Below are 27774 nucleotides of genomic sequence, written 5' to 3'. Positions count from 1 at the left end.
ACAGAGGTGGCTTTAGCGGCATTTGCCTCTCAGCTCTTCATGTGTACACTTCCATTTACAAAAATATAAATGTAAAAAACCTGCACATGTTAAGAGAAATACACATCAAAAGATGTTTTAAAGCTAACTTTGAAGATTACTTCTTTACATTTTTTGAAACTTCATCCTAAAATTATGGGTAAATTCTATAATATATATTTTTTAGAAACACTTGCCACACATTTTTTGTCATTACATGCATTTATTTGAGAGGGAAAAAGCCATACACATCTCTTTGTGTTTACCAGTACATTTTGATTAATTTAACAGGTAATTTTAAAAATGACTAAAAATAAAGCATTACAAACATTGGGTTGGGGGCAGCGCAGAAGTGTTGATTTTTAGGTTAAAGACAATCTGAATCTAGAGGCAAAGCTTCTCTGGAGTTCGATGAAGCCTGGCAGACAGTACATCTCTCCTCAAAGTCAAGAGTCAACATCAACCAGACGTTAAAGAGAGATAGAAACCAAAAACAGCACCAGTCACAGACCTGGAAATGGTGTTTACTGTTTTATTCATCCCAGGCCAGTCCTTCCTTGATTTCACAACCCATTTGTTCGTCCTAGAATCACTTATTAATCTTTTGCTGGTGGCTCAGTCCTTCTCTCGAGGTAAAGTTTAGTCTGTAGTGTCCCCAGCGGCAGTAGCTTCAAACAACATTAGTGTTTTCTTCATCAAGTGTCGTGGTCCAGCACACTCCTACTGCCATATTGTACAGAGCAGCCACAGGCCTCCGAGCTTTGACCCCCAAACACACTCTTGATTTACATTATATACTCTCCCCAAAGCTCCAGACCCATTTATATAAATCAACAGAGCCCCGATCCTTCCCCAAAACTCCCAGCAATCAAAATAAGAAAAATTAAACTTAATAATTGCTCTTTATAGAATCTGAAAATATACACCAACGGGACAAAACCCACAAAACAGCTTTAAAAAAAGACGCAAAACACAAAAAGGGGAAAAGAAATAAATCACTAATAGATGTGATGCTTTAAAATAAATACAAACGGATTGAGCAAAGCAGCCAGAAGAAAGAGCATTAAAGGCCAAAGTGTCATGTGTTGTGTTTTGAAATGAGTATGTAAAGTGACAGAAGGGTTACCAATGGAAGACAGAATGAGTCTTTGTATTTGAATATATGTGCATGTGCGAGACAGAGTTCTGTGTAGACCTATCGTGCTTATTTCTTCACCAGATGATTTTTTTTATCACAAAGTCAATCGCCCGGATCATTCAGAGGATTCACTAGAGATCAACAAATATCCAGCAAAGCAGATGTCAGTCGTTTCGACTTTCAGATATTCACGCAGGGTTCAAATGTTTTACAGGCTTTAGAAGTGCTGGCTCATGGAGGGAACCTGAAGAGATCAGAGAGTGGGTGCCTGTTTTTTTGACAGATCAAAGTTTCACCCACTGCTCAAATACGAAGATTCCTGAGCAGGACAACAGCAGCAGGAACAAAAGAAAAGAGGATGTGAAGTCTACACGAGTAATCTTTACCACACTTCTTGCCTACCCAAGATCTGAAAACCAAAACCAAATCCAATGGTCCAGCATTATGAACAAGTCAGTCTTTCTACCGTATTACAACCTCCGGTCCACTTGGGGGCAGCAGTGAGTGATGTGGTCAACAGGGTAACAGGGCGGAAGAGAAGAAAATGAACGGTTGGCGTGCTTTGCTCTGCTTGTGTCTTTGGTAACAGTATGTTTTAATAGAACACATCACCTCTGACTGAACATAGTGATGGAGAAAAGACGACTTATTGACGTCGTTACATAAATGCTTTTTTGACACAGATGACATTTTATCATTTTAATCTGAAGGAGGATGAGTTCAGTGTGTTGTAATGAGCAGACAAAGTCTTGGAAAATGACAATGACGAGATAGAAAGACAAAGAAAACGCGACCCGAGGAATTTGAGCAAACGCCAGGTTGCAACAACAAACAAATCCGTCGGTTTTCGCTGCATGTCTGGACCCTGAAAAGAGACAAAGAGGGTTATTAAAATGAAATTCGTTAAAAAAAAATCTCAAAAAGTACTTAAAGGTGCATTGTGTAACTTTTAGAAGGATCTCTTGACAGAAATGCTATATAATATACATAACTTTATTATTAATGGTGTAAAAGTTGGTGTAATTTTTTTTATTAACTCTTTCCCCGCTATTGACGAGTTAATCTTGTAAATTAAGAGCAACAATTGAATAAAAAAAAAAACATGTGCCTGATGAGTTTTTATGGTAATCTGTAATACGATTATCCACTAGATTGCGCTCTTACCCAATTTATAAAATACTGAAGCAAAAAATTATTTATAAATTTTACACTGATGTTTACAACATATGTTTTGAAGAAATTTTGTTTGAGTCAGATTCAGAAAGATTTTCACAAAAATGCAATTATTTCAGCTTTTTGCTAAAAAAAAAAACCCATATTTAAGAGTTTATAAACAAAGAAAAAATAAAGATAGGATGAAACTTTTTTGTTTGTTTGTTTGAAAGCAGAGGGTCTGTTCTTTCATTTGATATATTTGTATGTTTATATATTTTTAGAAAAAAAAATTCCTGGAAGGTATTTTGTGAAACTTGTGAAAAATCACAAAAAAAAAATGCTGGCGGGGAATGAGTTAACTCAGAATGTTACGTTTTTATCTACATACACCACGCCGCTTGTTTCTACAGTAGCCCTGAAATTAAAAATGGACAAACTGCTTTATAGAGCTTGTTTCATCACTATGTTGTCTCAAACAACAACATGTTTGTCCTGTGGCGGCTACCGTAGCTTCTCTATGTGTTTCGAAAGGGAGGGTGAGCTGTTGACTGAGCTGTAGGTTGCAATTCACAATCTCACCACTAGATGCTTCTAAAAATCTACACAGTGGACCTTTAATTTGCTTAAAAAAACATCAAGCTGTTACCTTTGATACAGTATTAAGGTGCATCTCTGCTGGTTTCTAGACTGGCATCTAGAAGCAGCTCCTCCAAATCTTGCCCACAGCTCAGCTCCGCTGTCACACTCACTAACAAAAAAAAAAACATGACACAATTATTTAACACAAAGCATACCATACTCTACATGTTTTTGCTGCTTTTCCACTACCCTTCAATTGCGCAAATGGAAAAAGCAAATTGAAAATGCGCTTAATGGAAACATGGCAATTTCGCAATAACTTTTTACGCTCGGGTGAGGTGGTTTATCAGGAAATTCAAACCAGGAGTATATTGCAAAACTGCGATGGAATTTTTTTGCATTAAAAGGTCACCTGATGGCATTAAAGTCACATGATCATTCTTTAACTCTTTCCCCGCCATTGACGAGATATCTCGCCAATTAAGAGAAAACGCTTCCCCGCCAACAACGAGATTTTCCGTCTTTCCGCAATACCTCCATTATCCACCAGGTGGCGCCCTTCTGCAACTTTTTAAACCCGGAAGTATTGCCCTATGGCAAGCGGCTAAATGTCCGTGTCTGTTTTAAAGATCGCTCTGAATGGGATCTCTATGAAAAGTCCGTCACAAAAATGGAATTATCTCTGCTTTTTGCTCAAAATGTGGTGTTTTTGCAGAAACCTACCCATATTCAAAAGCTGATTACAAAAGAACCACTGAAGGTAGGATGAAACGTTTTTTTTTTTTTTTTGAAAGCAGAGGGTCTGTTCTTTCATTTGGTATATTGTATGTTTATATATTTAAAGAAGAACATTTTCTGGAAGGCATTAAACTTTGGTGAAAATCATGAAAAACGCTGGCGCTGGCTGGCAACTTTTTTAAAAAACGCTGGCGGTGAAAGAGTTAAATATGGCCCGGTATGTTTGGTTGGAGGACAAGACAAAAGTGATGTGTTTGACTTCATGCGGCATCACAAGAACCGACAAGCGCATGACATCAATGCAGCGAAAGTGATGCGGGAGTCGACTGCTAAGTTTCAAGTCGCTCTCGCTGTATTTTGATGTTGGACACACGTCACTGTAGTTTTTGGAATGACGTGTCGCGAGAGAACAAAATGACGTTTTAGTCGCATAACATCAGTTAATGGAAACATTGTCATGTCGCAATTCTTTTTTGACAATATTTAGAAAACAATACTAAAGTTCGGTGCAAATCTTTAAAGTGACACTTTGTAGTTTTTCAACCTTCATAATATATTTTCAAGACCCTTGTGATGGTAGATCAACTTAAAATAGGTTGAATGACATGTCCACCATAGCCTGACGGGGTCTGTATCGCTTTTACGTATTTTTAAACTTGGGGTTTCGGGGTAGTAACCAGAGCACAAAAAAACCTACAAAAATCTGCTTTACGACATACGTTACTTCCTCCACTTCCTCAAATTCGGACGTGAGACCGCAACTATTTATTTTCCTGATGTGTTTGTAATGGCCAAAGCAGCAACTAAGAAAAAGAAACTAGGGATGCACGATATATCGGGCAACATATCGTTATCGGCCGATAACTGCTTAATTTTAATATTATCGGTTATCGGTCTGATAGCAAAATTTGGCCGATAAATGAAAGCCGATAAATGATGGATCATTTCGGTTTGTTGAACCACTTCACTTGCTCATTGCTGGCCATGTGGAGTTTTGATTGGTGCTTTCTGTGACATAGCACGAAAATGACCCGTGTTGTGGGCTTAAGAAGAGTATGCTAGTCTAGCGCAAAGACAAGATGTCCGCGGTCTGGGAGTTTTTCATTGTGAAATTAATATGAATATTTATTGGCCTATATATGTATATATCGATTATCGCCCCCAAACATAAAGAGTTATCGGTTATCGGTATCGGCCAAAATTTCCATATCGGTGTATCCCTAAAACAAACCCAAGGTTTTGTCAGAGGAGACCAGAAAGAGAGTGAGAGTGACAGATGAAAAGAAGGACGAGGATCAATATTGGGCCAGAGTATGCACGCTGGTGTGAACTAAAGGAGGAGGAGGGGTTCCTGACCGATGCTGACTTGGCCGTCAAACTTTTGGAATAGTAAATAATGTTATATTGCTTGGATATGTAAGTCCTGTCTGGCGCCCGAACACTATTTTTTATTTTTGTGAACGTAAATTTTAGTGGAGGCTACCTGGAGAGTGTAAAGAGAGTCTTATATCACGAGACACTGTGGCGCCGTGGTAACCTCATGGACTTGCGACACAGGCGATCCGAGTGTGATTCCCCTTTAAGGCAATTTTTTAAATATAAACTGTAACCAAGGGACTACAGTTACAACTGGCTTGTAAACGTGAGCTATGCGATGTAAACAAGCCACGTGAACCATAAAAATATATTTTCAACGAAACATGTGCATTACACCGTTAGACCAAATATCACACCGCTGTTAATGCAAACAATAACTCACCGTGCTCCATAATGCAGCTGGCTGGTTTGGGTCCCTCTGGTTCGAGCAGGTGAAAGGCAAATTCTGGTTTGAGCCCATTGGGCAGTGTTGCCCATGCGTTCACAGTGGGAAGTTCCTCTGCCGTGGAGCTCTCGTCAGGAGGCCCCTTTGACTCCACTTGTGTAACACAACCCCCCTGGGGTTGTCCCGAAACGAATGGCTCTATTTGAGAAGGACCTGATTCCTGAATGTGACAGTCGCTGCTTGTTTCCTGTTCCTCCTGCTCAGCACGAGAACATGCGTTTTGGTCCTGCTCATTGGTATTTTGTGTCTCTTGCGATTTTTGCGTCTCTGTGCTTATTGTTAATTGATCTACATGAGACTGATCGACAAAGACTGAGTCTGTTTGACCTTCTAATGGAGGTTGCTCTAATCTGTTAGTTTGAGGTTCCTGTGAGCATCCTAAAACTGAAGCTTCCACCTTGTCAGAACAAATCAGTTCTTTTACATTTTCCTGCTCGTCCACCGCAGGTGAAGGCGTTGACATCTTGTCGTTGCAAGCGAGAGGCTCTGCAATTGTCGTGTTAAGCTCAGACTCGGTCAGTTGTGTCTGTGCCGACTCGGAGTTGACTTCATCTGGCTGAATCTGTGAAGGCAGATTTTCAGAGCCATGTACTTTCTCTGGTGTCAAATTAAGGCCAGCTGGAGAATCTGTTGATTTCTGTTCAGGCGGCTTTAAAGGTGCTGTTGTATCGGTCTGTTTGGGTTTTGCAAATAATTGGTTCATCTCCTGGTTACCTTTAGGCGAAGCAGTGATCTGTTGCTGTTCTGGAGGACTCTCAACTCGTGTTACCATAAATATCTTGTGTCCTCGGCCTGGGCTGGACACGGAGAAGACCCTCCCGGGAGATGATGGGGTACCGGGGGCCACAGTGGCTTCGGTCACGGCAATCCCCGATTTGACAGCTGGAGACGCAGGGGCTGGGGGTGTAGGGGGTGTAGGGGGTATTATCGTACAGGAATATGAAACCATGGGTGAGGCTGGGATCGGTATCGGAGATGTGGTCTGTGCAGAAACTACAGTCTCTTCGGCGACGTCCTCATCCTCGGTGTCCGAGTCGGAGTCGTCCTGCGCTATTGGTTTTTGATCTTCAACCTCCTGCTTCTCAGGTGTCGTCTCATCACTTTCTTTCTCTGATGCCTCTCCCTGACCATCAACGACTGCATTCTCGTCCGGTTCGGCAAAAGTAGGTATTTCCTCATCTTCAACTTCTTGAGCCTGATCCTCTGTGGCGATTTCTGCCATAGAGACGGACAGCCTCATCTTCTGCTCGGTCTCCTCTTTCTCTTTGGCCAAGATGAAGTTTCTCTTGCAGCCATTCTGAATGTCTGCCAGCAGGGCGCGCTGTGTCTCTAGAAAGCTCTTCACCTGTGAGAAAAGTGAGAGAAAAGCACAGAAATTATGTAAAAAGAAATGCTAATGGCTCATAACAAGCTTTGTGCTGTGTCAACACCCATTCAAAGTGTATTAAAAATTATATTAATGCAAAAATTATTTTACTCCCATTTAATCAACTTACCGTTTCTTTCTTGGGTTCCCGGTCCAGGTCGAGTCGGAGCAGAGATGTGTTCACTTTAAAGGCAAGGGAGAGAGCCATGAGGCCTCCAGTCTTGATTTCATTCTCCCTCAGGTCAAGCCGAAGGAGCCGTGGACTCTCGGCGATGAACTCCGCTATAGCGACCGCTCCTGTTTTACATACACACCACATCACTACATGCTAAAACACAATGAAACAAGCCAAACTCTACATATACAACCATGTTAGACTTATAGATGTTTTAATCACATTAACTTTACTCTTATGTTGACCTCACCTTCACAGGACAGTTTGGTGGAGGCCAGGCCAAGTCTCAGGATGGAGCGGTTTCCGATCAGACCGTCTTTGAGTTTGTGCACTCCCTCCGTTCCCACCGCGTTATGTCCCAAGTTCAATGTCTCCAGACTCTGAGTGTACGGCTACAGCAATAAATGAAAACAGATGGATCAGTAAAAATGAAGGGTTAGATAAACAGGAATGTGCTAAACTACGCACAAAAACTTAATGAAATCAATGGTAAATATAAAAAACCTCAATTTCACTTTGCACAAAAAAAGGCCCAACTAAGGATCAAAATGGTGTTTAAAACACAATTTTAAATGAAACAAATGTATAGCTGTAACTTCAAATCTCTTGACGAAATATCATATGACAGCTAGTCATGAGATGATGGCCTATGATGCATGTATCTGCTTTTTGGAGCTTTAACGTGTTGTGTCCTATATATGCAAATAGAATGATGGATATAAAAATCATGATCTGCATTTACATTTAGGATAGCATGATAGTAAATGAGCTTTATGTATGATGGTGCATGATGTATTTCCAGGTGAAATCTCAGGATGCTTGACTGCTTCTGCCAATCGTTTAGTGCTATGATGTTCAGAGACGTTACTTACAAAAACACCCTAACCCTAATTTTGTTAATGCTTGTTTACTGTATATTAATATTAGGGATGGGCATGAGTACGCGATTGCTCGAGTACTCACTATCGGTATCTGCATTCATAATGGCCGATAAATGAATATAAAAAAAAAACAAAAAAATGGACAAAACAGCCTTCAACCAGAACAGAATTTGTCTCCAGTCCTATTCAAAGTTATATTTAGGAACCAAGACTTTTAAAACTGGTAACTTTGATTTGGTTGTTGTTTTTGTGTTTTTGTTCAAAGGCCTTTACGTTTCATATCTTAAGTTTGTATTTTTATACATTTTATCTATCAGAACTTTAATATATTTTTGATGTTCCTCTGTTCTGTTTAAAATGCATTATCATATTATTTTAGTTAAAACTCATAAATAACTACAAATAACTAATGTTAGGGATATCTGTTAATGTTTTGTTGCGCGTGTCTGAAAAAAATCGGCCGATATATCGGAATATCAGATTTTAAAACCAACAAACATTTGTATCGGTCTTCAAAAGGTCGGGCTCTAATCGGTCATTGACAGAACTGCATTTTTTATTCTTTTGAATTTTGTATAATAATCACCCATACAAGCCAAGATAACATTTGTGGTTATACAAGCTGAACAGTGGTAATGTTAGAACAGTAAAGCATATATCAAAAAGAAAAATAAGTTTGGAAAAAACATAAAACTATATACACAGGGGTATTAAAATAAATGAACAACACAAGGAATAACCCAATAAAGAAAAAGAAAATAAATAAATATAGATTCCTAAAATGGATAGAATTTAGGGCCTTGCAATAGTCCATAGTCCTTTTAGCTTGGGTGTTTTTACCCCCTCAAGATAGTGACAGAACTCAAATTTAAAATGTGCAAGGTTTCGACATTGGTGAATATGCAATTTACTGTAAAAACCCAGAACTTTGATTGTCACATTTAGACTAGTCTTCCTACTGAAGGTCTGGGAACCATGGTCACTTTGAATTAGTTTTTTGGTTAACTATTCCTTTAAAACCACAATATATATACACAATATTCAGTAACGAAAGATCCAAAAACCCCTGCACAATATAATATACTTCATGCAGTAACATTATCCTAAAAGTTCTCAAGAACTCCTGAGAAATTCCTATTTTCATTCGTCCATTGTCATTGACCTTATATTCGCAATATCCTTGGTTTCCGTTGTAGAAACAATGGCAACAGAAGTGGACAAATATGGCACGCAGCTAGCTAATTCATTACGATGGCACAAAATAAAGTGATCAAATGTACAAGTAACCATCTCATCTGTGAACGTGACAAGCAAATTCCATAAATCTCTGGATGGTGAAAACAACATCTCCACTCGTTACACTCTCCTTCATAACGTCATCAAGCTTCGTCTAAACGCAAAAAGCAAAATGTTCGGCGCGCACAACGCTCGCTGCCCATAGAAAATCTTTAAAAAAGGCACCTGCAACACATTTGGTGTGATCTGCCCCTTAGGGTTGTGTCTGCCAGACAACAATCCAATACATTTCTTAGCGTTATACAGACACTTTGCGGAATCCTTCCAACAGGGCAAATCATTATTATTCATCAATACAATAAGCTAAACATGCTCTTACAAACTAACAGAGATCCAAAATAAACAAATGCCAAGCAACCTCGCTAAATAACCACATGACCTTCCTGACAGCCCATTATAAACTGTTTTGCATGTTTATTTGGATATGGTTTAACATTTTGAGTACAATAGTCCTGCTGTAAGTGTGTGGAATGGATGTGCACACAGATAGTTTGCTATGATACTCCATAGCGGTTTCAAAGACCTGCATGGCATTGCACCTCACCATCACACACCATCCTCAGTTGATGTAACTGAAGGAAACATGCTAACACGTAGGAGTCCAGTCAGCAGCTGGCACACACAAACAGTAGTGCAGTGGTCTCTCTGACTGTATCTCGATCTTAATAATGCCTGTTTCAATCTTATTGTCACAAGCGACATTTATCCTCTACATCGATTTTGTTTTCTTGTCTATCAAAACCTCACCGACCAATAGAGAATAATCTTTAATACCATGTATCCAGAACCATAATTTAGACAAACCTGGAACAGCTGATTGTTAAATCCAGGTTATTGTCCCATAATCTTAGAAGATTTGGAGCATCAACGTTTGATTTCCATCTTTGACATGATCTTACTTAGTCAATATGAAAGATATCAAGGTTATATTTTCACAGAATGTTCTTTACCTAAAGCAGGATGATTTCGGTAAACCAAAAACAAATGACTTTAGCTGGGTTTTCACAGGCATATTCACATGTCAGTGTTTTAGTAGATGTATGAATATATGAAAGCTCATTACGTGAACAGTCTTGGACTAAAACGTGTGAATCAAGTGTGTGCATTTACCAAAGCGGCGGCCAAGTAGCCCATGCCATTGTGTGTTAGCTGGTTGTTCCAGAGCACCAGAGTGACCAGACCCTTTCTCTGCTCTTTGAGACCTTCACACACATACGCCAACCCTACATAGCATACACACACAAATCAGCAAAATTTGACAGGAAAGAGAAATAATGTGAAAAAATGTCTAAAGGACAGAAAAACACAACACTGAATTCTATCAAAGGGATTCTGAGCAAGATAAAAAGATCGAACCTGAGTCTAATATGTGATTGTTTCTCAGGTCCAGAATCTGGATGTTGTAGTTGAACTTCAGCAGGTTCCCCAATTGGGCTGAATCTTGGAGGCCATTGAGCTTATTATCAGCCAGATACAACTCTTTGAGGTTCATGTTCATCTTCAGCGCTGTGGCTGTACACACAAAATAAAGTTATCCTTTAAATGTTCACACTGCATTATGGGAAAATTATAAAAATCCATGAAGATTTTTTTAGTTCATCTCAAATGATTACACATTGCAAACCAATCTGATGATCAGATCAAACTGATTTCAGATGCTTTTAGCTAGTGTCAACTACATTAACAATCACTGTTACACAAATCACGGTCCTCTTGTGAAGAGCAAAATATTAACTCTTTCGCTGCCAGCATTTTTCATGATTTTCACAAAAGTTTAATGCCTTCCAGAAAATGCTTCTTTTTAAATATATAAACATACAATATATGAAATAAAAGAACAGACCCTCTGCTTTCAAACAAAAAAATCTGTTTCATCCTACCTTCATATGTTCTGTTTTTATCACTTCTCAAATATGTGTAGGTTTCATCAAAAACACCAAATTTTGAGCAAAAAGCTGAGATAATTCAATTTTTGTGAAGGACTTTTGATAGATATCAGATGCAGAGCGATCTTTAAAACATACACGGACATACATCTGTTTGCCCTAGGGCAATACTTCCGGTTTTTCTAAGTTGCGGAAGTATGGTGGATAATAGCGGTATTGCAGATTGACGAGATAACTCGCCAATGGCGGGGAAAGAGTTAAATTAAAACCATCATTTCATTTACTTTTAACTCGTAATCTGATTCTGTATTCATAGGATATTTTTCATTAGATTTTAAAGTCCCAGCGGAAAAAATCAGGTTTTTATTGTTGTTTATGTTGATGTGGTGTTTTTTAACATGCTTTAACTCCTTCCCCACCAGCGTTTTTCAAAAAGCCAGCCAGCGCCAGCATTTTTCATGATTTTCACAAAAGATTAATGCCTTCCAGAAAATGTTCTTCTTGAAACATATAAACATACAATAAATCAAATGAAAGCACAGACCTTCTGCTTAAAAAAACAACAACAACAAAAAAACGTTTCCTACCTTCATTAGTTCTCTTTTTATTACCTTTCAAATATGGTTAGGTTTCTTCAAAAACACACATTTTTGAGCAAATAATTGCATTTTTGTAGTGATGCACCGATGTATCGGCTGCCGATATTTATCGGATGATTTTTGATGAATTTGAAACCTTCGGCATATCGGCAATAGCACGAGAAAGGCCGATACCAATTGTTTATTAATTAACCGCATAAAGGCAATGAGTTGCATGACTGTTGTTCAATTAAAATGATTTAATGTTCTGGTGTGCACTATACTTAAGCACCGACAGAAAACCTTTGTTGAGCTGTCTCAAATGTCTTGGACAATAAAAGAAACAGACTGGGGGAAAAGAAGTCCAACTTTTTTTGAAGTAGCAATATTTATACTCTGTTTAAAGCAATAGCACTGGCATTATTTATGTTTATAAAAAAAATCCATTATATGTAAAAAAAAAAAATTGAGTTAATGTTGTTAATAAAAGAAATGCTGAATAGCAAAAAACACCTTTGAAGGTTGTCATGCTGTCTTATTATATTTGTTTTAGCTTAATTTGTGCCTCTCTTATTATGTTGGTCAGTTGAATGTTAATTAGATCCAATCCATGTTCAGTAAAATAATTTGATGCAGAAATAAACTAGCTAATAGACCAAATGTATAGTATTGTATAAAAGTGTTTAATATCTGTATTGGCCAGAAGTTGTCCGTTTAAATCGGTATCGCCCCAAAAATTATATCAGTGCATCCCTACATTTTTGTGAAGGACTTTTGATAGAGATCAGATTCAGAGCAATCTGTTTGCCATAGGACAATACTTCCGGGTTTTATAAGTTGCAGAAGAGCGGCTGGTGGATAGTAGCGAGATTGCGGAAAACCGTAAATACTCGTCACTGTCAGGGAAACGTTTTCTATTAATTAACGAGTTAACACGTCAATGGCTGGGAAAGAGTTAAGACAAGCCATGTGCAAATTCATCATTCAACACCATGGCAGAGTAATTTCTCCATAAAACTGAAGACCCATGATTTTAAATAGCCTGTGTTTCTAACTTCACAAACATGTAACCAATCACATCAACAGAGCTGAATGCGTGGATCTGTAGTTCAAGTTATAGATATCATGGACACCACTCTGCTTTTGTGATAATCACACATACTCCCTACACATGCTGGGTGAGTGTTTTAACCTGTTAACTTTGGAACTAAAAGATTAGCGCTGCAAATGCGCAGTTCACGTATGCATTGTGTGAAACCAAACTTAGCAGTTGTGTTATGGGGCGAGGATTATTTCGCATATTCATATGTATGGTCCCAGTTGTGCAATTGGTTAGAGGCAAAACTAATTCGCATATTTATAGATCTGTATATACTAAATGAGCCAAGGTTTTAGAGTTACATTCAAGCTGTCTTAAAGCATGGGGAAATTACTGTCACAGGTCAAACTTTTTTACATGCTATTATGGTGCTCAAAGATGCATTTCAATTTATAAAACTCTTGACTACAGTGATACTTTAATCTCATATTAGTATTTAATGAAATATAAATTATTTTATAAATTACTTATAAAGCAACATACAGTAGTTCTGATGTTAGGGGCATATCTACACAGCAAATTTAGCAGAGTTAAAATTACGGTGTTAATGGAAATATAAAGAGTTCGGAGTTAATTTAACACTGGATTGAGTTAAAACTATTTTATTTAACTCTATAAAAATAAAGAGTTGGTGTCAAAACAGAGTGTTACCACTTTTTTTAAAAAATCAACTCCTACAGTGTTTTGTTAGTGGAGTTTGTTAACTCCTAGGGTGTTAAATAGAGAAGACCTCCCCCTTTTTACAGCACACACTGATCCGTGTTTTTGGATGATTCAGTTCAAGCAGAAGATCATCTCTTTCACTTTAAATGGTAAGTAAATGTTCAATAAATAAAATTTTGATCAATTACATTTGAGAGTTGTGAGGTGTTATGTTTTATATTGCTGTTAGTATCAAGTTTAACATTAAGAGTCATGTGTTATTGTCATTATATGAATGCGGCAGTTAAGTTTAGGTCTTAGCCTCAGATGGAGCAATTCATACTCGTATAATGTTTTTGGGAGTTTTTTTGTTGGTTTTTTTTGCTTTATATGCTGTTTAAGTTTAAAATATATATTTTTAAATCCATTAATGTGTGCAGGAGATTTGCTTTGGGGACTTTGGAGGAGCACAGAAATATATTTAGGCCTACATGAACATTTCTTCAGACGAAGAGCAATTTTATAACAAAGTGAGTATTTTGTGCAAAACATAAATGTATATGTATTGTTTTTTGCATTTTGTATTGTTTTTAATAATTAAAAAAAATATTTTTCCTTTTATTTTTCTTTTATTAACAGAAAAGATCAATATCCAGTCTGAAGGTCTGACCGTCGAGGATCATATCACCTCCTTACAGCTACTGGTTCATCATATTTTGCTGTTATTATGTGAAGACCAACATGGCTTTAGGATTGAAATGAAGTCAAACTTGTTTGTATGAACTGAAGTATCCCATAAACGGTGTAAATAAATATCTGTACTGTTGTTATACATTGGGAATGTGCTTTGTAGTTGTCTTGAATGTTAATATATGTTAATTTAATGAACACTTAAATGCATGATACATTGAGGACAATTTTTCTGTCATAAATAAATGTTGATCAGATGACATTTAAAAAAAATCCTTAACAGTTTTATAATGATAATGATTGATTATACTGCTGTATTGTTACATTCAAAACTGTTTAAAAATACAGTTTTTTGTCCCAAAAGTACGGTAATATGTTTTTGTCTTATACATTTACCATATTAACACCATAGTATTAAAAAATATAACACTACATTGGAGTTAACAAATTACACAGAGGGAGTTAATTTTTAACAAATAAAAAATATTTAACAATGATTGGTGTAAATTTATAGTTACATTTTTAACTCTGTGTAGTGTCAATTGCTAACACTTTAAAAGAGTCAACGTGCCAACACTTTCAAAAGTGTTAAAATAACTCTATTGGGAGTGGACCCCATGAGACACTTTTAAAGTGTTGAAATTAACTCTTATAGAGTTATTCTAAGGTTCCAGATTTTGCTGTGTATGATGTCTGAAAATGTTTCCCCAAACAGCAAGCTCACTAGGTTTGGGAACAGAGTTATTTTGTAAGGAATCATTTACGACGGGCCACTCTGCATTACCACCATGGGTGTGCATTATTTTCAAATTTCAAACTTTGCTCTGGTTGTTTTTTTAAGACATTTGGCAAGTTAGGTGTGCGGTTTACAGAACAATAATCAACACCCATGGAACATTTCTCAACCAATCTGAAAAAAGCATTTAACTGGTCCGTGGTATAAAATAATAATATGCCATCTCTTACCCAGTAGCATAAGTGGTCGCCCTGAGAGGCCGGTGTTTTCAAGGTGCAAAACAGTCAGACTGCCGCTAATCCGCAAAGCTCTGGCTACGAAAGGAGATGAATGGTCCAGCAGTGGGGTGTTACGGGCATCCAGGTACTGGAGAGAACTCGTCTGAATGCAAAGATACATATCAGTTATGGCAATCTTACTAAATGAAACATGGGAAACAATTGTTAATGGTGATCGATGTGTAAACAAATGCTAAAGCCCCACCTTCCTCATCATGTGGGCAGCAGCCTGCCAACCGCGAGTGCCGATGTGCTTGTTGAAGGAGATGTTGAGATGAGTGGCAGATTCATAGTATTCAATCATATCGAACAAAGCTGATGCTCCCTGAAATATGAGGAGAAAACAAGAGAAATCATATAAAAGTTTATAGTCCTTCACAATAAAGCATGATTTAGTTGTGAGTTTCTTGTTTATAACAGATAAAATGGACTGTGAAATGGAAGTCAGAACACATGGCGGCAATCTGAGTTTTCATTCCATTAATGATACGTTCTGAATTCTTACTCTTCCCTGGTTGAAACCCCATACTGTGTCCCATCTGACATGGCTGAGAATTACAGTACGTGTTTGTGCATGTGCATTTGCCCGTGTGCATCTCAGGAGAAAGCATGGATCGGTTTCCAGTAGCTTTACACCAGAGATTTACACCATCAGCATGAGTCACAACCTGTTCACACAGTGACCCGAGACAAGCCGAAACAAAACACTCTAAATATTGTTTTTATGACAAGGGGGGGGGGGAGACTTAACATAACAAAACTAGGAAGAAATACAGTAGAAATCCGCAAACAACAATTGACAATGTTTGCGCTTTGGCATAAATAATGATAATAATAATAATAATAATAAAATAGTTTTCACAAATGTAGCAAAATTTACTTACTGAAGTACTTTTACGTTTCTTAATATTTGTACACAGAAGTTTATACACAGTTTAATCGAACGCAAATGCGGTTATGTGCCTAATTCGAAGTGAACTTCCACTTTGGTTTCAAAATGCGATAAACACCATTTAAAAATTTTTTTTACCACCAAAATCAGTATTGTATCTGGTCAGTATTAAATAGTAAATTCATAATTTTGCACAAAATCTGATTTCCACCGTGTTATTCTGTCATCTTTTATTTCTTTGTTTCTAAACCGCAATAAACGCCAGTCCTCCTTTTTCTGAATAATGCAATAAATCCGCTCAACAAATCACAGCGCACCATTCCACATATTGTAAACAACAACGGTGGTGCTTTGAATACACATGGAATCCTAGTTTTCCTCATCTTGTACTTCGTGATCAACAAACAAACAAAAACAAAATAATACTTTTGATGGCATTGATAAACCTGTGGTGTTTTTTTGTGACAGGGAAGAAATGTAAGCAATCAAAATCAAATAATTTACGTAAGAGGCACTCGGGGCTGTTGCTTGTTCTCACACGACAGCATGAACCTTCTGTCATGCTAACACATTGACCCCAGAGGATCTTATGAAAAACTTTACATTATTTTATGCGAAGTCAAACGAAAATCGAGCAGGACCAAAACATTTTAGAGCTGATCGCTGTCAAAAAAGTTCAGCGATGACGTCCCAACGATGACAGCAGCAATGACAGTGTTCTTAATATGACAAAGTATTTTGATTAATGCCATTATTTTTTTTATCAGTTTGTACCACTAGTCAACTAAATAAATATAACATGGCAAAGATGAATGTACATTTATATACTGATTCAATAGATTTATAAAATTTGCATTTATTGCATTTTGTGGAAAAAATTATCAGTTTTTATAATAAATCTTTGAAAATCAAATTATGGATTTGAATTTTATATGTTATTATAACCTAAAGATGTAACATTAGCTAAGTGTAACAGATGACCTGCGTTAGACATATAGACGAAGGTCATTTACTTGCCGTTTGTTTATGTTCTGAAACTATCTATACACTTTCGATGAGGAATTTACTATTACTACTTAAGATTAATACAATGAACAGTTTAACCATTTAGGTGGTTACACTTTCAATGTATTCAAAGTGCATCTGTTGACAAATGCTTTCTTAAAATTAAAAGTAACTAAAAGTGATCAAGGTAAACTAAAGCAAACACACCTTCAAGCTCTTTAATTTCTTATGTACCATTTTTTGGACGTGACTCAAATGACCTATAAGCACAGTGACATTAAATTGGTCTGAGCTCATCTAAACTATGGCGTTGTACTCCACCCTGAACACATTCACACACACCCTGCAAACACAATGACTACACACAACGTTTCTTATTCACAGCAGAGGCGAGAGCCTTATGTGTTTAGAGGACACTGATGGGTTTATACGGAGGGTTTAAAGAAATGGAAGATGAAAAACACCAAATGTCTACAGAGACAGCAAAAGCATTAGAACACGGAGTACATATGGAGTGCACCTAAGAAACATTGATCAAAAAATTGCTCGAGTCAGACACATAAGGGCAGTTTCCTGGACAGGGTTTAGATTAATCCAGGCTTAGGCCTTAGTTATATTTTGACATAAATTTGACAAGTCTTTACAAACAAACCTTACAAAAACAATACAGGTGAGACAAAACAGTGTCACTGATATAAGATAAGATATACAAGGTGTTTTTAAATTAAGACAGCTCAAACATGAATTTTAGTCTGGGACTAGGATAAACCCTGTCTGGGACACCACCCATAGTGTCATAGTTTAGTTTTATGACCATTTCCCTTAATGAAAAACTGTATAGTATAGTAAACTGTAGTAAAACCTGTATACTATAATATTTTTAAACCTTGCCTTGGATTAGATTAAAACTTCACTCTCATTCTGCAACGTACAAGTACAGAGTCACTGAGTTTACCATAGTAGATATTGAAGTATATTACACTATTTACCAAACCATATCAATTTACTATATTAACTATATAATTATACTATAAAAATACTACAAAATACATTTACTATGCATAAAAAATGTATATAACATACAACAATATACTATAGTTTACTAATGTTAATACTAAAGTATACACAATTTTTTCATGTGGGTTTCCAACCTCCATCTAAAAATGAAAGGACTCCATCATCAAGACTTTTACCGGTAGATGACTTCTGTTACAAGTGGTCAAGCAATTTACTTAAAAAGAAATGCTGTCATCATTTACTCACCCTCAATAATGGTAACCACCTAGTTGACCCATTGACTTTTATAGTAGGAAAATAAATACTATGGATGCCAACAACTGTGTGGTTGCATTTTTCAAAATGTTGTCTTTTCAACAGAAAAAAGAAACTCATAAAGGTTTAAAACAACATGAGGGCTAGGAAATTACACATTTTTCATTTTTGGGTGAACCATCCCTTTATGAAGTGACTAACACCTATGCAGAGTTGCTGAATAAGCAAAAACATACAATAGGTCTTACGCTGCATTATTTAGCGGTGTAAAGTGACTGGATTTTATTTCAACTTCCAGTCTCTCAGTGCAGACAGCTTTTGTTTTTACATACATTATGACAGCATTAAAACCGGTTTTTGCCCACACTGTGCACAAGTAAACTGTGCCCGGGCCCACCTCTTCAAGCAAGCCAGGGCGCAATTACCAAACTGCAACCTGACATGGTAAGAAGAGCTCACACTATTCAAACGGACCATGCTTTGGGGGGGTCAAACAAGCTTGGGTCGGGTTTGGATAGTGTGAGTGCGCCCTAAGACAGCGTTCCTAGACCAACAGTTATAGACTGTTATAGTTTAAATCCCAAAGCAGCACCAAAAAAGCAGCAGGCAAGCGAGATTTTACCACATATCCTGCGGCATTTTAATTAAACTAAGCATACATACGCACACATCAAAGAGCATTAAAAAACGTTTACACCGAACACTGAATCCTTTAATTCACAAGAGTAAGAAAAATGCTGTTGAAATTGTGGCGTTGAGGAGTGTGTGTACACTGTAGGACTTATGGTGAAATTAATGTGTTAATTAAAGCAAAGTCAACAAAGTATAGGAACGGCTGAATTTATGTTTCCAATGCCGTGTTTACATTGGACAAACAAACTGTATCAAAACAGTAAGAGCGTAATGCCTTTCAGTAATAAAGTGCACACACTTACACACACACACACACAAGGATACCACAACCATAACTCAAAATGATAGACTTTTACCCACTAATTACAAACTAATTACAGCACTGCCAAACATTTAGATTGTGTAACGGTACTGTTAAATGAAAACAAAACACTGCATCATCCCTAACAGAAGACCAGACAATGCCACAAAAACAATAAGAGGTCTTTAAATGAGTTTAGTGAGGAACTCAAAGGCTGCATTTACACTGAATGTTTGAAGTGACTCAATTCCTTTATTTCCTCATGTGGCACAAATCGGATATGTAAGAACATGTAAGCAGGAAAAAGTCCCCACTATCCCAGTTCTGTGTTTAGGCCTCATTCATATGCAGAAATTAATTGAATATCAATCGGATAGATGCATTCACGTTTGCAATGTAAGCAAAGAGATCAGGATATTCCCTCATCAAAACGTGTCGTACGAAAAAGTCATGTTGGCAAATGACGTCAACTCGGGTTGACACCACCCACGTTTGCATGACTCCTCTTAGGAACGCAATGGAGGATGACGGCTTCTCAAAATTGTATGTTTTGCTACAAAAATAAAGGTGTATAATCTTGTATTTAAACATTAATCATTTAATCTATAACCATTGCATATCGCGACCTTTTACCTTCTCTGTGGTTAAATCTGTTCTGCATATCTACCTTAAATATGTTTGCCAAGTGTTAAGTATAAATGCAGATATTGGATACGAGTCGCTTTGATGTAAGATGATGTAAGCGGGTCGTCCAAAATAGAAAACTGATATAGTTAACAAATCGGAATTGGGAATCAAGATCTGCAGTGTAAATCGAGACAAATTTGGAATAAAAGAGCATAACGTACGTCCTCGTCCAGGTTGGTATGTTCCAGGTCTACCACTTTAAACTGGACCCTCTTAAAGATCTCCTCCAGAGATTCACAAGATTTGTAGTCAAGCTTCTCTCCTATACAGAGATAAACAAAAAGAGAGATTGTATAACACACCAAACACCAACACGCTTTGATTATACATACATTCTTTATTTACACTGTAAAACACATCTGTGTGTAAAAAAAATGTGTCTAAAAAGAAAAACTAGATTTTTTGTGTTTTATTTTCATTCAGATTGCATGAAAGACAAATTGCTAATTGCTAAAAAGCAATTGATAATGTTACATTTCATTTGCAGTAAGTTAAGGTAAATGTTCCAAAAAGGCGTTCCAGTTTTTTTTTAAGTCTTTGGAGATTTCCTAACATTGAAAATTATTTTCTCAAGGGTGCAATATGAAAGAAGTTAATTTATCCATTGTTGTTTAGATGAGAAAAGTTCCTGTCTTAACCCTTACTGTCCGTTTATATCGGCGCCGGCAAGAGCAGCAAACTGTCCAGAAGTCATTCATTTCCAATGTGAGTCTCCATGTTAATCCATTTTTGTCCTAACCACTTGCGACATGATGCCGCGACATTTCTATTTGAAAAATCTTTTCTATTTCCACAGGTGTTTGTACAGAAACTGTCATGTTAGACAGAGGTAGTGATAAACGCGATTTTGCAAACATCTATTTGTTGTGGTAAATTTTAATTTCGTGGCACACTGACGAATAAATGAATGTATAGGAAACACTGCATTCCAAAGATGCTCGCTCCCACTTTTTGTATGATGTCACAACTGTAGGCAGTGCAAATATAACAACACCCCTATAATCCCTCCCACTCTGAAGTGGTCCTTAACGCAATTGAAAAGCTAAGCAAATCAAAGTAAAGACGACCTGACCCGTGGTGTACTATGCAATAGAAAAGCGCCATAAGTGAACCGCGCCCGAGCCCACTTCTGCAACCGTTAACTAAACACTATTCAAACAAAACAGGCTTTGGGGGTCAAACGTGTGTCAAAAATTAAAGGAATAGTCTACCCTTTTGCCATATTAAACTATGTGATTACCTCAACCTAGACAAATTATTACATCCCTATCTTTTTTCAATGCGTGCACTGTACAGCGTGTTGTGAATGTGTTAGCATTTAGCCTAGCCCCATTCATTCCTATGGTACCAAACAGGGAAGCCACCAAACATTTCCGTGTTTTCCCTATTTAAAGACTGTTACATGAGGAGTTATACCAGTAAATATGGTGCCACAAAATAAAACTTTTTTTTGGTACCATAGGAATTAGGGCTGTCACTTTTTATTCGATGTTCGAATATGCATTCGAACATGACGTGAAATATCCGTATTCGAACTATAAATAAACCATCCGGTTTTTAAAATGCCATGTGTAGCGCATTTTTTACAGTAACACCTCGTAATAGGAAGGAGGCTGAGAGTGAGACCGACGACTGCAACTGTGCGCAAGAGAGGGAATCAAATTGGACCAACATGAACCTAATGTGCATGTCAAGATAGAATTATAGTTTGTATATAAAATGACATATTTAACACTGCTATAAGTGTTAAACATTATAGCAGAATAAAAAACTTGCGTTAATACGTTCGCATTATGAAAATAGCATGTATGAAGATAATTTCATCATTTTTACAACGCAATGTAAACTTTATATTAAACAACAACAGCATTTGGCTTGTAAACGGATTTTAAATGATCATGTGCTGACTGTCGCGCGTCACATAGACGACAGAGTCAAGTGAGATCTGCTTAACTTACTGGTAAGTTTAATTTCATCTCAAGTATCAAAGGGTTTGTGCTCTCTATCATTGAAAACGGGCAAGCAAACAGCACGCGCAGGGTTAATGTACTTGTCACTGACGGCTCACAAACGCGCAGGATAGGCTATGTATGTATGTGTGCTTGTTGTCAATGAGATTACTTCTCACAAACACGCTCAAGCGCGGGATATGTGTGCTTGTCAATGACGGGCATTAAATCCGCGGAGTTTTCTGCCGAAATCTGCGGGCGCGAATTCCGTTTGGGCTCCTACTCCTGCTGCTGTCCAGGTTGTCACGTTATTGTCTGTAACTGTTCTGAATCATTTTTTTTGTAAACTTCTGAATCAAGTTTTGTATTCATAAGTTAATAACCTGCTGTTTCAAACATTAAGTAAAAAGGTAATCCAGACAGCCCAGTTTCAGTTTATGACTGTCACTGTTAATAATTTTGTGATTGAATCTCCATTACGGTGGGTTTTGATGCAAAAATTTGATTTTTCTCAAAAGTGACAGCCCTAATAGGAATGAATGGGGCTAGGCTAAATGCTAACACATTCACAACACGCTGTACAGTGCACGCATTGAAAAAAGATAGGTAAGTATTAATTCTTCTAGGTTGAGGTAATAACATAGTTTAATATGGCAAAAGGGTAGACTATTCCTTTAACCTACTATAGGTAAAAGTGTTTGTGTATAAACTGTACATGATGCATCATCATAAACCAGACAAGCAATGCATGAATCAAACTCAGACAGTTTCCCAGACAATATTTTGTATGATAGCCCTGCATGTGGGCAGAAATAAATCACAGTGAACTGTAAAAAATGTCGCTTTGTCTTTAAAATGCTCCTTTGATTTTGCTACTGTACATACAGTAAATCTGACCCATTTGGATGACAACGGACATCACAACAAACAGTTTGAAGACGAATCTCTGCCCGTCTAAAGACACACACCCATAAACTACACAAACTAGACAGGGAAACAATCTGTCCTCTACAAGTCGAACTCACCAGTTAATGCGTTGTGTTTGTGTGTGTGTGTGTGTGTGTGTGTGTGTGTGTGTGTGTGTGTGTGTGTGTGTGTGTTGCGTGTGTGAGAGCATGAGTAGAGTTTTCTGCTCACCTTTGAGGTCTAGGCACTCGTTTCGCTGGGTCAGGTCTTTTAAGTCCTGTTGAAAAAGAGCGGAAGAGATAGAAAGTAAGAGACAAGATCAGAAAATAAACACATCATTCTGATAGGATCACTGGTAACTGGCCCAGATCTTTAAAATCGCTGTACTTTAAGAAGTATGTGCCAATTTGTACTTGGTACCACCTAATACAGTGGCAAGAAAAAGAATGTAAACCTTTTGGCATTTAATAGTTTTCTGATTAAATTTGTCATAAAATGTGATCTGATCTTTATCTAAGTCTAGAGTATTGACAAACATAATGTGTTTAAAAATAATAACACAAAAGAAATCTATAGAGAACAACCAAAAAACACTCCACAGCGGTATTGGGAAAATGTTTTGTGGGCTGCGCTACATCTGGGATAGAATGGGCACGGCATATAACCATGAAAACATCATCCCAACTGTAAAGTATTCTGGAGGAAACATCATGATTTGGGCCTGCTTTGCTGTATCAGGGACTGGGGCAAGCTTGCAATTATTGAGGGGAAGATTAAATGTGCTCTAAGTGAATCTGTGTGACATCCCTTCCTGTTGATGTTCGAAGTGTTGTCAAACAAAACAGAGCGTAGTTAACTCCTCCCTCTCCCTTCCGTGCTTTCATGAACGCGCCCAACCCCCACTCCCAAATCCTTGTTGTTTATTGGCTGGAACACTTTGTTATGTTTCGTGGTGGTAGGTTTGACCATAGGGATGCTCCGATCGATCGGCCGCCGATCGGTATCGGCCGATAATGGCATTAAATGACTCGATCGGTGCTCGCTAAATCTGCCGATCTCATAAACCGATCTTTCTGTTTACTTTTGTCATCAAAAGGATCCTGAATGTGGCTGCAATTAAAGACATTTTTTACGTAGCCCGAGCATTTTTACAACCTGTTGCTCACGTGCAGTCTCTCTTTGCCTTTACAGAGATATGCGTATTTTCTATGAGGACACGATCCGGTAAACAGCGCGAGGTGTCTTCACATCTCCATCAAACAGCATATACAACACATATCTATCACGGACAATTGCATCCTCATGCCAAAAGTTTCTTATTTGCAAGCGTCTTAAAGTTTTGAACGTTTAAACTTTTATTTTCCTCACAGCTGCTTGTCTGCGTTCAGCCGCCGCCCACAAACATCAGCCTGTCATCAGTGCACGTGAACAGAGCGATCTCTCGCTCACGTCTTAAAGCTGCAGTAACATAATTCATCTCTCAATAAAATCACTCTCTGCTCTTGACTAAAGAATTTTTATACTTCATACGAATGCGTGTATATTTAATTAATACAGTAAAGTCTGTGAAGTGTTTTATTTTCAGAACTTTTAGGAGACATAAGCCTTTTTAAAGCCATATTACATTTCTCTTTGCAGAATAAATATTTGTTGTGCTTATTTATTTGAGTCTCTATTAAAACAATAATATACCTAATTACTGCAAGTAATATAACAAAGGCAACATCCGTGGTATTATTTTATTTAGAAAGATTGTAACAGTTACAGTCATCAAAGAGCTTGCATATCAGCTTTAAAAAATCGGTATCGGCCGATCACGAAGATTACAAATCGGTGATCGGTATCGGCTGCAAAAATCCTGATCGGAGCATCCCTATTTGACCACTCTGTTTTTGTTGCAGTTTGCGAACCCTGGGCTGTCTGCAGAGACTGCGTTTTTTACAGTGTGTTCAGCGGACAGGCAGCTAGCAGATAGTAAGGAGATGTTTACTGTATGAAACAAAAAAATTTTTATTGCCTAAAACGCGTGGATTTCGCTTAGAGCACCTTTAATTCAAGTATATCAGACAATTCTTCAGGATAATGTGAGAATGTTTGTACGTCAGCTGAAACTGCGTAGAAGGTGGGAGATGCAATCGGACAACGACCCAAAACACCGGAGCAAGTCCACAACAGAATGGCTTCAGAAAAACAAAATCTGCCTTTGGGAATGGCCAAGTCAGAACCCAGACCTCAACCCATTAAAGATGCTATGGATTGACTTGAAGAGGGCCATACATATGAGACGTCAAAAAAAATATGACACAGCTTAAGCAGCTCTGCCAGGAAGAATGGGCTAAAATAACCCCAACGCCTGGTTGAGGTTATTGCTGCCAAAGAGGAGAGGGGTGAACTAGTTATTAATTCTAAGGGTTCACTTACTTTTTCCACTGCCATTTTGAATTTGGAATGAGGGTGTTCAATAAAGACATAAAAGATCATAATTTTTGTGTTATTATTTTTAAATACATTATGTTTATCAATACCCTTGACGACCAGATACAAATTTATTCAGAAAAACACAAAATTCCAAAAGGTTCACATGTTTATTTTTGCCACTGTATATACACTGCATAATCCATACAGTGATTTATTACAATTATTAAATTGTGTATAACTGTGTTAATAACTTTTGTCAGTTTGGTCAAAAAGAAACGTTCCAAATCACAGCTTTACTACTTGAAAGGTGGAAAGACAAATCAAGCACAATGCATTATGTGACAGTACATATAGAAGGTACACATACTATATACTGTAGAAAAAGGGAGTAATATACTAAATGTGAGTTTTTGATGCCACAGGATTATAGGGTACTCGAGATGTGCGCGTGCAACCAGGGATCAGTACATGGTTATGTGTATGTTTATGTTTGTACGTCCTTGATCATGTTCCTTCCTGAGAAAGGATTAAAACGTCAGGGAAAGTAACACATCTCAAGATTACATTACATCCTGCTGAACACCAGGAATTAAGATCAGAAATTATGTTGGGCTGGCGTAAACATTTACCGCTTTGGTAAACACTGATGCCTGTGCTCCTCTGCAGCAGAGGGACTGCTGCTCTAAACCTGATCTACGATCAGCATGGATGATAAGTTGGAATGACTCCCAAGCATTCAGTGTCACATTGTGACATTTAACACTGGCCTGCAAACAGCGTCTAACCATGAGCTTTATAATACCGTATGACGTCACTGAACCGTGTGTTACCATCTTTATAACCAGGAATCCAATCTAAGTATTGCACCTCTAAACTTGTAGCCATGCTATTGTCTCAATAGATAAAAAGTCTCTATCAAACTTTTTTTGCTTACTACATATACTGAAGAAATATTGGCTGCAAAAAATGTTGACCTTTTGAAACAATGGTTCAGTTTTATTGCGGATAAATAGAAAAAAAAAAAACATATTAAATGTTATTCCAAATAGTGGAGGGAGGAAGAGGAAATGAGAGGGAATCAGGAAATGACCCACCGGGCCATGCCACATAAACCAAAAATTTACAGAAGCATAAAATAAAATACTTATTATTGATATAAAGACTGATGTATTCTTCTGTAGCCAATTAAGGAAGAGAAACTAAAATCTGAAGGTTTCGATGGAGCGATAATTATACATTGCAGCTACTACAGTGTCTCTATGACATACAAGACCTACTATGTTGTTAAAACAGGAAGTTATGTATACATGTGACACTATTATGGGATACATATCACACACGGCAAGTATGAACTCCTAAGGAGTTGGTCTGTATGTTATGAAAACTATGTTACACACAGCTGCGAGCATGCAAAAGATGTTTGTATTTCTGTTACTGACGGCATAAGATTCAACACAAAACTGTCAAAAGACACCCACTAGACATTTGACAAAAACCCAACACAGCTGAGTAATGCTGCTATGTCATGGTTAAAGATCTAGGCTAATTACCAAGTGGAAAGTGGTTCTGAACCCACGACAAACTATGCAATATTACCATGATGACCAAGAGCTAGGCAAAGCTGTCTGATTAAAAAAAAAAACTGTAAATAACATGAACTTAAACTACCCAACTCGACAACTCTCCATACTGTTTACAGACTGTCTGATGCGTTCTGCACTCAAATTTAGCAAGTACTTGTCAAAATTACAAGCTTTGATCTCATTGCCTGGCTTTATGCAACTTCCAGATGTCCGTGTGCAGAGGTCTACCTAAAGCTAAAAGTATAGTCATGTTTTTTATGCATACGCGAGGATCCTCGTACAGTGTGCGTTATGCAAATTTTGTCATCAGAATAGTAAATATTCGCGCGCAATGGCACATTTTTGTAAACATGCACAAAAAGGTTACACATGGGGACTGTAGTGTGTAGTAGCGATGCACTAGCTGATCGGCCATAAATCGGAAACGATCATGCATTATAAGCAAAAACCACCCAGTCGATATTTCCAGAAGTGCAAACATATCTTTTGTCTGGAAGTAAGTATTTTGTTCGTTTTAAAAATCTGTGTGCACGCCTTGAAGATTGCAATCTGCATTCTGCATAGGACAGGTTAATTATGGAGTAACAACAGTATTATTCGCAGAGCTCTCCAGTCTCACGCATTCACTGTAAGAAACACGCATTTCAGTCAGTACACTCGCTCACACGCCACACCTTGTATTTCTCATGCTGAGAAGAGACTGATAACTTTTCCTGCTATATACAATTAACGGATGAGGTGCAGGAAGGTTCTCTGCCGAGTTCATAGCTGTCTCGAGTTTTTTAGGTATGTTCAACTTTAAGCAGTTACATGCAGATGACATCAAATAACCGTGAGAATGATTCAAGAAATCATATGAGAAATCAAAAGTCTGCAGATAATGCAAAACAGGCAAGACCTTCATCCATCACTCAACCATCTATGTCATGGTCTCATTTAACCACCTATATTTATATTGAATGTAGCCTATTTACTGCATTTACTGCTGTTAATTTCAGATGGTTACAATTATTGTTTTCAATAGCAAAAACTACCCAGTTTAGCCTCTTAA

General features: G+C 37.5%; 1 protein-coding gene across 1 annotated transcript in view; it reads right to left on the bottom strand.

The window, feature by feature from the left end:
• Nucleotides 1-227: 227 nt before the first annotated feature.
• The window catches only part of ppp1r37 (protein phosphatase 1, regulatory subunit 37), a 54617-nt gene continuing 27070 nt past the window's right edge, over nucleotides 228-27774 (bottom strand). The window contains exons 3-13 of the mRNA XM_065282927.2: nucleotides 22954-22999; nucleotides 20029-20129; nucleotides 15283-15402; nucleotides 15030-15180; nucleotides 10525-10680; nucleotides 10279-10391; nucleotides 7242-7383; nucleotides 6947-7113; nucleotides 5388-6795; nucleotides 2958-3059; nucleotides 228-2021 (exon numbers count right to left, since the gene is read on the bottom strand). Of these exons, the coding sequence (XP_065138999.1) occupies nucleotides 2971-3059; nucleotides 5388-6795; nucleotides 6947-7113; nucleotides 7242-7383; nucleotides 10279-10391; nucleotides 10525-10680; nucleotides 15030-15180; nucleotides 15283-15402; nucleotides 20029-20129; nucleotides 22954-22999 (2493 nt within the window). The 3' untranslated portion in view covers nucleotides 228-2021; nucleotides 2958-2970. The remainder of the gene's footprint in view (nucleotides 2022-2957; nucleotides 3060-5387; nucleotides 6796-6946; nucleotides 7114-7241; nucleotides 7384-10278; nucleotides 10392-10524; nucleotides 10681-15029; nucleotides 15181-15282; nucleotides 15403-20028; nucleotides 20130-22953; nucleotides 23000-27774) is intronic.

The sequence above is a fragment of the Paramisgurnus dabryanus genome, chromosome 9 (genome assembly GCF_030506205.2).
Source record: "Paramisgurnus dabryanus chromosome 9, PD_genome_1.1, whole genome shotgun sequence".
In the NCBI taxonomy this organism is placed as follows: domain Eukaryota; kingdom Metazoa; phylum Chordata; class Actinopteri; order Cypriniformes; family Cobitidae; genus Paramisgurnus; species Paramisgurnus dabryanus.
Note: the sequence above shows the minus strand (reverse complement) of the source record. Positions and strands in the feature narration are given on the sequence as shown.